At 40.0% G+C, this 13,356-nt stretch overlaps 1 protein-coding gene across 2 annotated transcripts in view; it reads left to right on the top strand.

Annotated features, from left to right (window-relative positions):
• The window catches only part of kif26ba (kinesin family member 26Ba), a 107,735-nt gene that overhangs the window by 47,092 nt on the left and 47,287 nt on the right, over nt 1-13,356 (top strand). For both annotated transcript variants that reach the window (XM_005915052.3, XM_042214162.1), the window contains exon 4: nt 6,057-6,238. In XM_005915052.3, coding sequence (XP_005915114.1) covers nt 6,057-6,238 — 182 coding nt within the window. The remainder of the gene's footprint in view (nt 1-6,056; nt 6,239-13,356) is intronic.

The following is a 13,356-nucleotide window of genomic DNA, read 5'->3' as shown; positions in this document are numbered from 1 at the left end:
ACTAGCCAATTTAGCTTCCACTTCCAGCATTTGACTGCTCTCCGGCTTTTAAAGGTAGAAACGCAAAATGATGACTCCGCGGGGGTCTAAGGTAGAAGCCTTCCTGACTTGACTGCTCTCCGGCTTTTAAAGGTAGAACGGTAGAAGCTGGGAATTGCAGTGATATGGAGTGTAACTAGTGAGTGCTCCAGCGATGCTCAGTCATTTTATTTGTGTAATTTTGGGTCGCACATAAGCAGCTGTTCGCATATCAACAGATGAAAGAAGATTGTTGTTGCTACCTTAACAGGAACCATGTTCTTGCACATTTTGCGAAGTATTATGCTTTGTTGGGGGTAACCAAACCACTTCCTTCCTGTTAAAGCGATTCCCTCTTTAGGTATTAATCAGCAGCAGCAGCTGACATGCTGCTCTCACTTTCAGACATTTTTGGGCTTGTGTCGTGTGTCCTTGAGAAGATTAATGCATGGCATTGCTATATGACTGATATCACAATATGACACTTTTATATTGTGTACAGATTTAGGCTGGTATTATCTAGTGTGGTATGATATGGCAAAGTCCTACTGGGTGGAAAGAGAAGAGCCAGCTCTTACCTTTAAATGTCAGAGCTTGATAGAGAGTAAGCACAGCTAATAGTCTTCATATTATATGTTTTCCTGTATAAAATAAATCTACATTCCTCTCAGTTTACTTTCTGTTCTTTTAACTGGTTTTCATTTTCAAGCATACTGGCCTCTAGTATGTAGCCTTGACAGTGTTTCTGTGTTTCTGATTTGATTATGTAATATATCATATAACTAAACAGATCTCATTTTCATCTCCTCTCTCCTTCTCTCACAGTCGCTTTCTATCTCTCATGCATTCTCTGGCCAAATTATTAGGAACACCTACATCAGAGTAGAACAACTCTGGCGTCAAATTTACTACATTAAAAATGTGTTTCCAATATTTTCTTGCCCTTTGACATTAAGGACACTTGAGCCTTTAACCCCCTTGCCTCATTATGGGTGTTAAGGATTCAGGTTTACAAATATATCGATAATTTACTCCCTCTCAACATCCATTTCTGTCATTTCCCTTTATGTATTGCCTACGTTTCATGACTGGGTTTCTGTTTCCTCCAAGCTTACTTTCTTTTCCTTCATAGTTTGACACATAAACTCCTGCTTCTGTAACTCTACCACCTCTGTGAGAAATAAATAAACATCCTTCTCCGTGTGCTCACTTCTTTATTTTTTCGCATTTCCTCCCCCACTTTAATTTTGAACAAGCGGCCTCTTTCTCTCTTCCGCCAAACCACTCAAGTAAGTGCTTAGATGGTTTTACAGATTGTGTTTATTGCACCGATAAGATCAGACAGGACCACACACGCGTGTGGACACACAACACACAATTTCTATTCCCCTTATACAAAACTGAAGGTGCAGATTGTATTTTGGGCGCCTGTAATATGAGAAAGAATAAAATAAGAGAGACTGATGAGTAAGGTAAATGCTGGGGAAATGGTGTTTGTGATGTAATGAAGATGAATTGGTCAGCTTTTATTGTTTTCCGAGAGGGGAGTGAGAGATGTGGATTACTGAAATAATATAGAGGAAAAGTGTAAAAGTTACAGAAGTATAGTGTGCTATTGTATTTTTTTTTTTAATTTAATAACCTGGAAAATCTAATATCACATTTGTCAAAGTCCCGCATTGACTGATACAGTCATAGGATCAGGCTATTTTGTAAAAACACAGTCAGATGCTGTGTTTTTCATTGATTAGCTGCATTATTTTCACCTCTGGCTGTTGCATTATCCTCAGTCATCTCAATTTGTCCTGCTGTTATCTATATCCTTTTATCTGCTGCTGTGACCTAATATCCCCACAGGAATCATTAAAGTTTCATTCAATGTAGGATAACCTAATTTATTGTAAAGTATAGAGACAGCAGCTCAGCCTTTGTGTCCTGTGGGGAAATCTGAATGGGACATAATTTACTTTAATGAGTACTTTATCCAAAATGCTATGTAAATGCTTTAGCCAGGTGACCATCAATTTTCTGTATGCGCAGCACTCATGTAGGATTAATATGACAGCTCTCAAATAGTGGCTGGCTTAATGACAGAGATAAGGCACCCATTACCACATCACTGCTACAGAGAAACACAGCAAAACTGTTGAAATCTCATGATGATTTTAACCCTGACGGTAGTTTAATTAGTAGTTAATTAATAGTAAATGTTTGATTAATAATTAGGAGGTAATTCAAATAAATGACACTAACAGGACGAGTTCAAGAGGTGAAGCTTAGCAGACAGATATCAGCTACAGCTGCCTACATCTGTGCACCTGTCAGTCAAAGCTCAGACTCTGTTACAGCTCTGTCTAGACATGAAGAAGCACAACGGAAAGATATAAAGGAGGGTCCTGCCCCAGCTGCCAGTTCAGAGTGTCAACACGAATTTCAAGTGTAATATTTATTCAGCCATGCGCATGTAAAAAGAAAGGTTACAATAACTGAAAGAAATTTACTTGCGATTGCATCAAGTGCAAAATAACTAAAGAAACAGATCCGTCTTCTGAGAAACAGATGAGAAAATTGTGTAAAAGAAAAGGTAGTTCACTGCTTCTGCTTCAGTGGTACAATAAAACTGAATTAGTCTATTTGCACAGATGCAGTCACACACACACACACACACACAAAATCCCATTACAAACCAATAACAGCACTTGGCAAAGTCTCAGATGTAACACAAGGAAACACACAGTCAGCTACAAAAAAGGTGTGGAGGCTGAGGACAGAAGTATAATGCTGTTGTTAACAGTTGCTGAGACCAGACAGTGAGCTGAACCAAGCAAACCCATGAGTGTGAGCCAATTAAGAGGAGAGGTTCAGATGGACAACACAAAAATCCTCAGACGTGGAGAGAGCAAACTAGTAGATTATGTGATGCTTAGACCTTAAAATACATGCAACTGCTACAAAGGGAGGAAATTAGCTACACAGACAATAACCTTTTTTAATACCAGGCTATAAACATATCATTTCCGTTGTAAAGTTGGGCATTTTAACAGGAATGTCCAAGGATTGACTCACTTTTATAGCCAGCCTTAGGTGGCAATTTGAGGAAAGGCACTTTCACTGTTACTTTAGCTCTGAAATTTGCTGCTTTTTGGAAATTACATGTTAATGAAAAGGGTAGATTACAAAGAACATCAGTGCAAACAGCTCAGCTATACCACATTTGGTGATAGTCAGGGGCTCTGCTGTGATTAGTGTGAATGGCAGTAAAGTGTAAGTGGTATTGCAACATGACAATATTTTAAAGAAAGGGTCTGCTTTAAAAGTTAAATGGTCGCCTGAAAGAACTTTCTTCCTGTTAATGCCAGCATGTCTGGCCAAAACTTACAGGTCACCTGAGCACTAATTTAGTAAAAGAAGAGCAATGCCTAACCCGAACAAAGACACACCACATTTGGTGAGAGGTGAGATTGGGTAAGTTCAAAAGGGACATTTTTATCAGCCTCAGCTATACTTGTGTTTACCCACACTAACATTAACATTAACCTGCTACACATTAGCACTGCCATTGTCAACATTTATCCATGATTTAGGCTTTTAGATCATAGCACCACTAAACATATTGCACACTCTCAGTAGAATCTCCCTGAGTCAGTATCATAGCTGTGGACTCTTAAATCATATGCAGTGACTGTAGGCTATAAACTGGTGTCTCTATGTCTGTCCAGCCTTGGTGGTCTGAACTGCAGCACCAGCTCTCAAAGCTATACATTATTAAACCACCTAGTTTGCATAATAACATTGTGTGGGACAGTGGGTTTTTTTTTTACATTGTGTTAGTAGTTTTCCTTATTTTATTCATCAGAATTTATGAGTAGCCAGTACAAAAGCGCAGGTAGTCCTGTAGCTCGCTGGACCTTCATTTCATATGTTCGCAGCTCGTTTAATAATGCACGAGCACCAAGCCAGGTCAGAGCTTTTGAAGCAGCTGTAAATGTACAAAGGTGTGTGGTATATAAACTATAGAGGCATCTCATTTACAATAGGTAATTTATCAAGGCAGCAGGTGGTGAGCTTGGACCCCAGCAGCCCTCAGCAATAAATATAAACACGTTGGAGCTGATTTAAGCGCACAGGTACACACATATGCAGAGACACGCATGGCAAGAGCATATATAGACATATTCAAAAGGACTTACTTTAACACACACAAAAGCTATAATTCCTTTATTGGAGTGTGTGGTCATGATTTAGGTGCTTTGCTGTCTTGCTGTAGGCAGCACATAAAGAACTATAATCAATAATCCATATCTGTGTCATGAATGATTTGCTTTAACACACGCATGCATGCACAAACCCATAAACACATACAGCATAGAGTACATGCAGCGGTGGCAAACTCACATTCAAATCAGTTAATTGTGCTATATCAGTTCTTCTTGTGTGTGTGTGTGTGTGTGTGTGTGTGTGTGTGTGTGTGTGTGTGTGTGTGAGAGAGAGAGAGAGAGAGAAAGAGAGAAATAAAGAGAGACTTATTTTTTGTCTCAAGCAACTACATCAATTTTTTGTGATGGACATGACAACACTCAGTGCAGAACTGTACTGCTGTAAGGTAGCTTGAAAAGCTTCCACAGCAACCTCTGTGCTGCCCACAGATAACATGTGAACCCTGAAACAAAACATTAGATATCTAATATATCTAACTGATTAGATATGGCAGGTTAGCTATGTAAATGTATTTTTTGTAGTTATCAGAAGTAAAAAGCCTTACTGCCACTCCAAGAGGAGTGCTAAAGTAACTATTTTAGCAACCATTCCACCTCAATAAGTGTATTTTCATTTCAGATTCTGTATCTTACACATTACATCAAGTTTGTCTTGTGCACTTGATAAAAACAGTAACTCAGTCAAGAAAGCAAATGTAATTTATTTAGAGCATTATGAGTACAAAGGGCATTCCCTTTTTATCCACGCTGTCTTTCTTCTGTCTAATAAAACGCAAATGGTACGAGCGTTGATCTAATAATAAATCACAAATATGGATATAGCTTATGATGGCACAACAACCCTGCAGAGAGAATGCAGCTAGATATGTTAAGATTATTAATAAAAACAGGGAATAGCGAGGAGAAGAAGGAAGGGTCGATCTGACAAAAGTATACATGAGGTTGAAAGAAAGAAACCAAGGAGAGAGTGTCTTTGTTTCTTTGTTTATGTCTGTTTAGGATGCAGACAACATTCTGCTGCTGGTTCACTTTGATCACTAGAGAGGTTTTCTGTACACACACACACACACACACACACACACACACACACACACACACACATAGGGGCATGCAATAAGTTATCCTTCAACAGGAAACAAAATGGGTGGGGAAAACCAGACTGTGTTCTCATATCTGACCATCTGGAAAAGACAAGGGTAGAGATAAATAGCAGTCATGTGTGTGTGTGTGTGTGTGTGTGTGTGTGTGTGTGTGTGTGTGTGTGTGTGCAGTTTGTTTGTCATGAAGTACATGCACAAAGTTAGCACAATCAAAGTATTCATGAGACAAAGTCTTATCACGTCTGACTGGGTGGGAGAAGCGAGCAGCAAATACTGACTCTGCTGCCAGCCTTTGTTTCTGATTTTCCTTCAGTCGTCTGTTCTTGTTCTCTTTCACTGTGTCTTTGATGGGTTTTTACATTTTCACATTTCAGCCACTGCTGTGGAAATTATTGTTAGTGCTCACTGTTAACACTAATGTTGTTAATTGCACACAATCTTTCCAAATCTCTATGAAATTTTGTCCAGTCTCCACTAAACTCATAATTTCTGTGTGTGACAGCAACACGTTAATACCAGCCTCGGAGCAGTGCTTCCCAAAAATTGGAAATTGTCTCATTCCTACTGCATAATTTATCATGTAATGAAATGTGAAGTTCCCATCAACAGTGTCTAAGTCTCCAGGCCCTGTGGATATTGTTAATTAATTAGTATTTTTATTTATTATTTAACTCTTGTTGGTTTTGTCAATTATAGTAAAAAAGTCTTTCTCTCTCATCAGATCTCCCAGATGATCTCAGAAGTCTCCAGAGAGGGAATTACCGAAGCTGCCCTGAACCGCTACAACACACACTCGCCCTCACACACAAATTCATCATCATATACAAACTCTCCCTCTCACACTCCAGCTGCAACCACCACAGCAGCGACTGCCACCTCCGCCGCTGCCTCTTTCTTTGCCAGGTAAGATTCACTTTATGCACTGAGTGAAAGCCAAGAAGATCACCTCTCTCATCTGATCCGTACACTCCACGAATCATTCCAACAAGCAGGCATTGTAATTAAACGTGATCAGGTGCAGTATTGAATTTCTCTCCAGAGCTGTAAATATATCTGAACATCTGCTGCGTTTGTTCTTTTGTATTTAAATTTGACTAAAGCTTGACTAAACATGACAAATCACAAGCACGGAAAGCCAGGGGATCTGCATACTCACAGCTAGGGCTGCCACGACTAGTCACGATTACGTCGACTATTAAAATCGTCGACGACTAATTTAATAGTCGACGCGTCGTTTGAAGCTTTGTAAGATCCCAAAAGACGCATGAATAAGTAGTAGTATTTAAGAGTGTAATAACGGACTGAAACAGAAGATGGCAGCACTGCATGTACAAGGATGCCAGCTGCCGTTAAACCCCGAAGAAGAAGCTGTGTCCCAGAATTCATAGCGCGGCCCAGCGCAGTTGCCAACAATGGCTAGTTAGTTTTAATATTACTCTTATTATTCTTTCTGGGTCACAAAATAAACATTTAACATATTTTCAGGCGAGAATGTAGCTGTGTAAACCTCAAATATCTGCTCAGTTTATCAGGACACCACATATTTTCAAAAGCGCTCCGACGTTTTCGGAGACGTCTGTTACCCACTAGCTTGATAGTTAGCCAAGGTTCAAGGCTCACTAGAGCCCGTGAGAACACCGGACTCCCTGCAAATCGTTTTCAAAGCCGCCGCCGCCTTTCGCTACTCAGGTTAAACATGACATATAAGTCACTTAGATAACGTAGAAATGTTATTGTTTGGCTTTTTTTAGTATTTTATTTGTTCCTGAGTAAATCGGTTTGGCTGAGAAATAAAGTTATAGTTTTTACACAGCTGAATAAACGTCAAGCAGACAACTGATTATCAGAAGTGTGAGATGCTGGAGAATATACTCCGGTGTCCTGTTATATTTTAGATAGCAAGGAGCAAACGAGACTGAGTTTATTAAACTCCAACGAAACAATCTGCAAATTTCATTAAACTTTAATAAACTATCATCTTGTCTTTATTTTTAGTTAGCACATACCGTAAACACTTCAAGTTGTAAGCTAATGATATTTACATAAGAGCAGATGCATGCTGGTGCAATAAGCTGTACGTTTTACTTCCAATGGATGCATGATCTCATTAGTCGACTAATCGCAAAAATAATCGGTGACTAGTCGACTATCAAAATAATTGTTTGTGGCAGCCCTACTCACAGCATTACCGATCTCATTTAATCGCACAACCATCACTTTCTTGGGATTCAGTGGCATTTTGTAGAGTAGTAGATTTATTGTTGCACAGAAATGGCAAACTCATTAGTTCATTTATGCAAGTCTCATCATTTAGTTTAGTTTGTTCTGAGTTTAAAGGTCCAGAAATCCCCTCATTCAGGTCGTCGCCTCTTTATTCTCAATTGGTTCAATGAAGCAGGAGGAATTAAAATAATGGGCTGACAAATAATCTCATTGTAAGATAAAGGTGATGAAAAAATGGAATACTATTATACAGTATAATGCACAAAAGAGTACTCACTTATCTCTTGGTTGGGTTGTGTGTCTATCAACGATCCAGTCATCAGTCTTCGATGAACTGTGTAATCAAATCTGGAGAAATGCAGAGCAGCACAACATAAATAAGACACGGGTAATATGGGTAAATTATTGATGAAAAAACATGGCAAGCTCAAAATGAACGAGTAAATTATTCATGGGTGACACCGCACCATGAGTGTGTCACAGTGTCTGAAGCATTGCTGACATGTCGTATCTAATGAGCTGCTTTAAATCACATTTTAAATGATACTGATGGTTTTCCTTCTCACTCCCTCACACGCGTCTTCTCCCCTCTAAATCTGCAGATAATGAAATGTGTGTGCCTGTGTTTGATATATAAGTGTCGGGCATCAGTGGTGCAGACATAATGCTGTCTGTCTTTCAAAGCACTAGCAACCGGTCGTAAATTGTACTGGAAGACACCCAAACACATGCACGCGCTCCCTTCTTTGACCCCATGAACTGCCGAGTATCAAGGCCATTTTACACAAACCCACGCACATCTGGTTGACATTACAAACATAAAGCCAGCTGTCTTTGGTCAATTTATGAGCGTGAACCTTGTAAGTGAAAGAATCCAGTTTGTTTAATGGTTTGCCGGGATGTGTTTGTAGATGTCAGTGTCAGTGGGTCTGTTTTATTTGTGTATTTTGTGTCTGTGAAGGAATTCGGTTTAATTGGCAGAGAAATACCAATGTGCTCACCTGGTGTCACCTCTGATTTTTGACTCTGTGTGTGTTTACCTTCAGTGGATGCAGCCATGCAGTGGTGGTAAATCCTTTGCCTATCTTGGTCTTTACTCTCAGATGTGAACTGCATACAGACACTCTTATCAGACACACAGACACACACACAGGTATACACGCACACAATTTCCCCCTTGCTCACTGTCTGCACATGGCAAAATCCCTGTGTCCGCTATATCTCCACTCACCTGATCCCCTATCTTCCTTCAGGCTCCTCTTTCTGTCGCCTCTCTTTTTTCTCTCCCTTAATTGCTCTCTTCTTCCTCTATCCCCTTCCTTCCTCTCCTATTGTTCTTTCACAACTCTCCTGTTCTCCCCGTTTTATTAACAGTTTCTCAGTTTCTACATTGACCTTTCCTTTACCTTTGCTAATGTGCATGTGAGTAATATCTTTCATTAGTAGCAATCTGTCTGTGAATATGTCACACTCACGCAGTAGCACTACATCTTCCCTGTGCTGCATTGTCCCCAGAGGGTTGCTGGGCCAGAGGATAGAGACATGCGGTGGTGTGTGCATGCTCTTAGTCACTGGGGGAAGGGAGTTTCTATCAGTGAAGGAATTTTTTACTGCATGCTCCGGGGATTGAATCTTTGGGGATTTTGGCTGGCTGTGTGTGTGTGTGCTGGAGGTAGCCGATTAAATGAATAGGTCCCAGGTGAATTGGTGAATTGGTAGGGCGTTGTTATTTTGGATGGAGGATAGCAGTGAGACTGGGGGGGCTGTCTCATTTACATCTCACTATCTCTCTTCTGTATTCTTTAAAAAGAAGTGCTCCATCAAATGATAACTGGGGACCAATTAGACATCACAATGGTAGATTGATGATTAAAATATGAGTATAGTGGTAAACAAATTAACATATCAGCTGTCTCACTTTGGGACCACATTTTATGGTTTTTGTTTTGCTCGTGTGTGTTTTAAACTTTTATTTTGACATATGGAGGAAGAGGCCTATTTGCTCTCGAGTGTCGTCACTAGCCCACATTCTTGCCTTTCATTCCATCCGTTTAAGGCCCGACAGCTTGCAAACAGTGATTTAACACACCATATTATTAACACACTGAAACGAGGCGTAGTGCTAAAACTCTTTATATGTGCTTCAGGCAAACAAAGACTTGATGAGCTAATGAACTAATAAGCAGTGTATGACCTTGGAAACCTCTATAGACCTTTATGTAAAATGCATTTTTTTCTGTGTAGCAGAAGCTACATATTCTTCATTTCATAGCTGAAGGTGGGCATTTTAACAAAGGAGGCTTTGGATGGTTGCTTGGTTAGGAGACACAATACAGAAGAGCAGCAGACATCATAAATTTATTCATCATCTTTCCATTGACCTATACAAATGAACTGACTTGACTTGTCTTCATGTCTTGACTTGAACACAATGTGTATTGATATTTTATAATGCAGCCTTGCGTGCTAATACAGTCGCCTGGGTTAGTCATCTAAAGCAACGGACAGTGCAGGCAGGGTAGAGTGGGTGGAGCGAGTGTTAGGGTGATTTGTGACAGAACGATAGCAGCATGGGTGAAAGGGAAGGTTTATAAGATGGTACTGAGACCTGCTTTGATGTATCATTTGGAGATGGAGGCACTAATAAAAAAAACAGAAGGCCAAGCTGGAGGTGGCTGAGCTGAAAATGTTAAGGTTTTTATTGGCAGTGACCAGTATGGACACGATTAGGAGTGAGTATATCAGAGGGAGAGCTCAGGTGGTGAGAGGCAAGGCTGAGATGGTTTGGACATGTGCAGAGGAGGGATGGTGGCTATAATGGGGAAACAATGTTGAACATGGAGCTGCTAGGCAGAAGGACAAGTGGAAAAGCCACAGAGGGTTGGTGTGACAGAGGACAATGATAGGCTGATATGGAAGAGGAGAGTCATCTGTGGGGAGCAGCCAAAAGAAGAAGAACAAAAAGATGTGCAAAAAGAAGTGATAATACACTGCAGATTATATGGCAATGTCTTAATTGAGAGCAAGGAGTGTGTCAGTCGTGGATTGCATGTACGTGTCAATAGATAACGTCGGTAAAGCCAGTCTCCTGTCCCTCTTAGCCAGTGCTCTCACACTTTCGCCATCGCTCTCTGTCTCTCCCTGTATCGTCTTCTACTGACAGTCTGCTAAAAAGAATGTAATTAGCCACTCAACCAACAACACAGTCAGAGGGACAGCAGTCATAAATCAGCTGTGTGTGCATTTCAATTGAAAGTTTTTGTAGTTGCGTGAAAGGAAGGGGGGTGAAAAAAGCAAAAGCAGCAGCATGTTATTAGCTGGGCTGTTTGTGACCTGTGCTGCTTTTTAACAAGGGACCGAGAGGATGAGAGGCATGGGTGGCTGAGAGAATCAATACATGTGAGGAAGGCTGAATGGATGGTGGGATGGATGGGTGGCTATATAGAGGGCAGAGAATAAGACAGCAAAGCATGAAGGATAAAAATAATGAGAGAGGAATAAAATAAAGGGTAAGGTATAGGGAATGGTTTAGAGCGAGTGGGATTGGAGTAATAGGAAGGAAGCGAAAGCCGGAGAAGAGTGGAGGAATTAAGGTAATGGAAAAGAGGATGAAGGGATGTAACAGCTGATGGATGGAAAACAAGTGCCCTTCACTTTAGGGTTAGATCGAAATAGATCCACTTAGACAAATCCCAGGCCACTTGTCATTAAATGGCACCAGTTAGGTGGCGTGTCCACCATGCTTCAGTTGTGCCACAGATTAAACTAGTCAGGGTGAGAGGATATAATAAGAGGGTAATAGCACTGATACAAACATGTCAATAGATGCATGTGTGCATTTTGAAACTGATGTGGCTGGAGGATTTAAGGGATGCATTATAAAAACAGTCAAAAAAAAGAAAAGAATTAAGAATAAATCCTTTGTCCAAGAAGCAGCCCTTTCACAAATGAGCATTTATGCACAGAAGAAGAAAAAAAAGTTAATCTGCGAGCACTGTGTGTTACAGGTAGGCAGCAGAGTAACCATGCATAAATCCATCATTGTCGTGTCGCATCCTGCAACTCATCCAGCTTCTTCTTACAGTTGTTTTCCTGTGAAAATTACAAGATAGTTTTTTCCCCCAAAAAATCATTTTATGCCACCATATAAACAGAATGGATCCACAGTTTTGAGTCCATTATTACTTTTATCACACAGTAAATCATTTTATCTAATCTTCTGCATTTTACACGGGCAGTACACTGTTATATTGATATCATGAGAAAACCTGTAATTATTTATGATTGCATTTGCTGTAGTATGTAAGCTTAACTTTCACACAGTGTAAAACCAATTAGGAGTCTTCTCATGGAGGTTTATTGCAAACAGTATGCATTCACACACATATTCAAAGTCAGGAACACAGACACACAGCTTCCCACCCAAATCTCCAGGGAGTTAGTCAAATGGTGAAATGCTTCATCGTTCTACGGGTCACCGAATCTCTCCTCTCTCTCTCAGTCTCTCTCTTTTCGCTGACTCTCCCCCTTGCTCTCATTTCTGTAACCTGCCGCAGTTAATTGAAAGCCAATGGTGTGAGAATATGGCTCTTTGACAGAGAGCGTGCCAGAGTGCAAGGTCTCTCATTCTCTTTTTCTCTCTTTTTATTATCTTGGAAATATATATGAAGATAGATTGAATAAAAACTGAGCAGAAATCTCTGCCTGTGGCCCTTTGGAGGTCTTTAATTTGTATCACATTATTAATGCTGTTAGGTAATCTGCCAGTTTCAGTTGTGACTTGTTGAATTGAAGTTGAAGAAGCAAAAGCTCAAACTTAAGAATTTCTTTCTTTACTAATCCAAATGTAGATCACGTAAATCACTCGAGCACATTTTTGCTTGGAGACTTGCTCAGTTTTCTCTCAAAATGACTCTCACATAACCTCTCTTCTGCCTTTAAGCTCAGCCCAGGTTATATTGAAGCTCTTTGGCTTTAGAAAAATATACTAAATATACATCTGCATTAGGAAATATGAATATGTAGAACAGGTCTTTTGCACAGGACTCTGACCAAGTAGAAACAGTTATGTGACAGAGATTGGTGCTCATCAGTTGTTAATAATGACATAATTACATTCATTATAAATCAGCAAACGTATATTTTCAAGCTAAATTTATTCAGATAAACAATTTGACTTGATTTGACGCGACTGTCTTGACAAAGACGAAAAAACGAGTGAAAGTTGCTGTGCTTCATATAGAAATCCAGACTGTTATATATGTATATGAGGTATTTCTGCTAGGAAATGAAGCATGAGAGGAGTGTTAGAAAAGTTTCAGATGAGAAACAATTGTTCTGAGAGAAGCAGACAGGTAGAAAAATGAGAGCAAGAGCAGAAGTAGAGGAGAAAGAGAGTGAAAGTGAGATTTAGAAGTTTAGAAGTTAAAGCTACAAACGAGAGGAAAGAGGAGAGGAGATAGAGTATATATAAATATAATTTCTGGTGGCTTCTTTTGAGCTGAATGCCGCAGGGAATCGTGTAGCAAGAAGGGAAATGAACCACTCCCCATCCAGATGCTGCTACATATGTAAACAGCAATGTGAATATGCTTGTGTGTACATGTGTTCATGACTTTGTGTGTGCATGAGCTGAAGGATATCGGTTGGGTTTTGCATATTTGTTTTACTTTGGATCAGGATGTGTGCAGAGTCACACTGTATGTGCATGCATGCGTGCCCCCATCCCTCCTCTCCTTTCACAATCCATCTCCTGAAAATATTTGCTGTTTGTTTTGACTTTGTCACAGTGTAGTTTA

This window comes from Haplochromis burtoni, unplaced genomic scaffold, assembly GCF_018398535.1.
Source record: "Haplochromis burtoni strain Fernald_Lab_line unplaced genomic scaffold, NCSU_Asbu1 Contig_11, whole genome shotgun sequence".
NCBI lineage: Eukaryota > Metazoa > Chordata > Actinopteri > Cichliformes > Cichlidae > Haplochromis > Haplochromis burtoni.
Note: the sequence above shows the minus strand (reverse complement) of the source record. Positions and strands in the feature narration are given on the sequence as shown.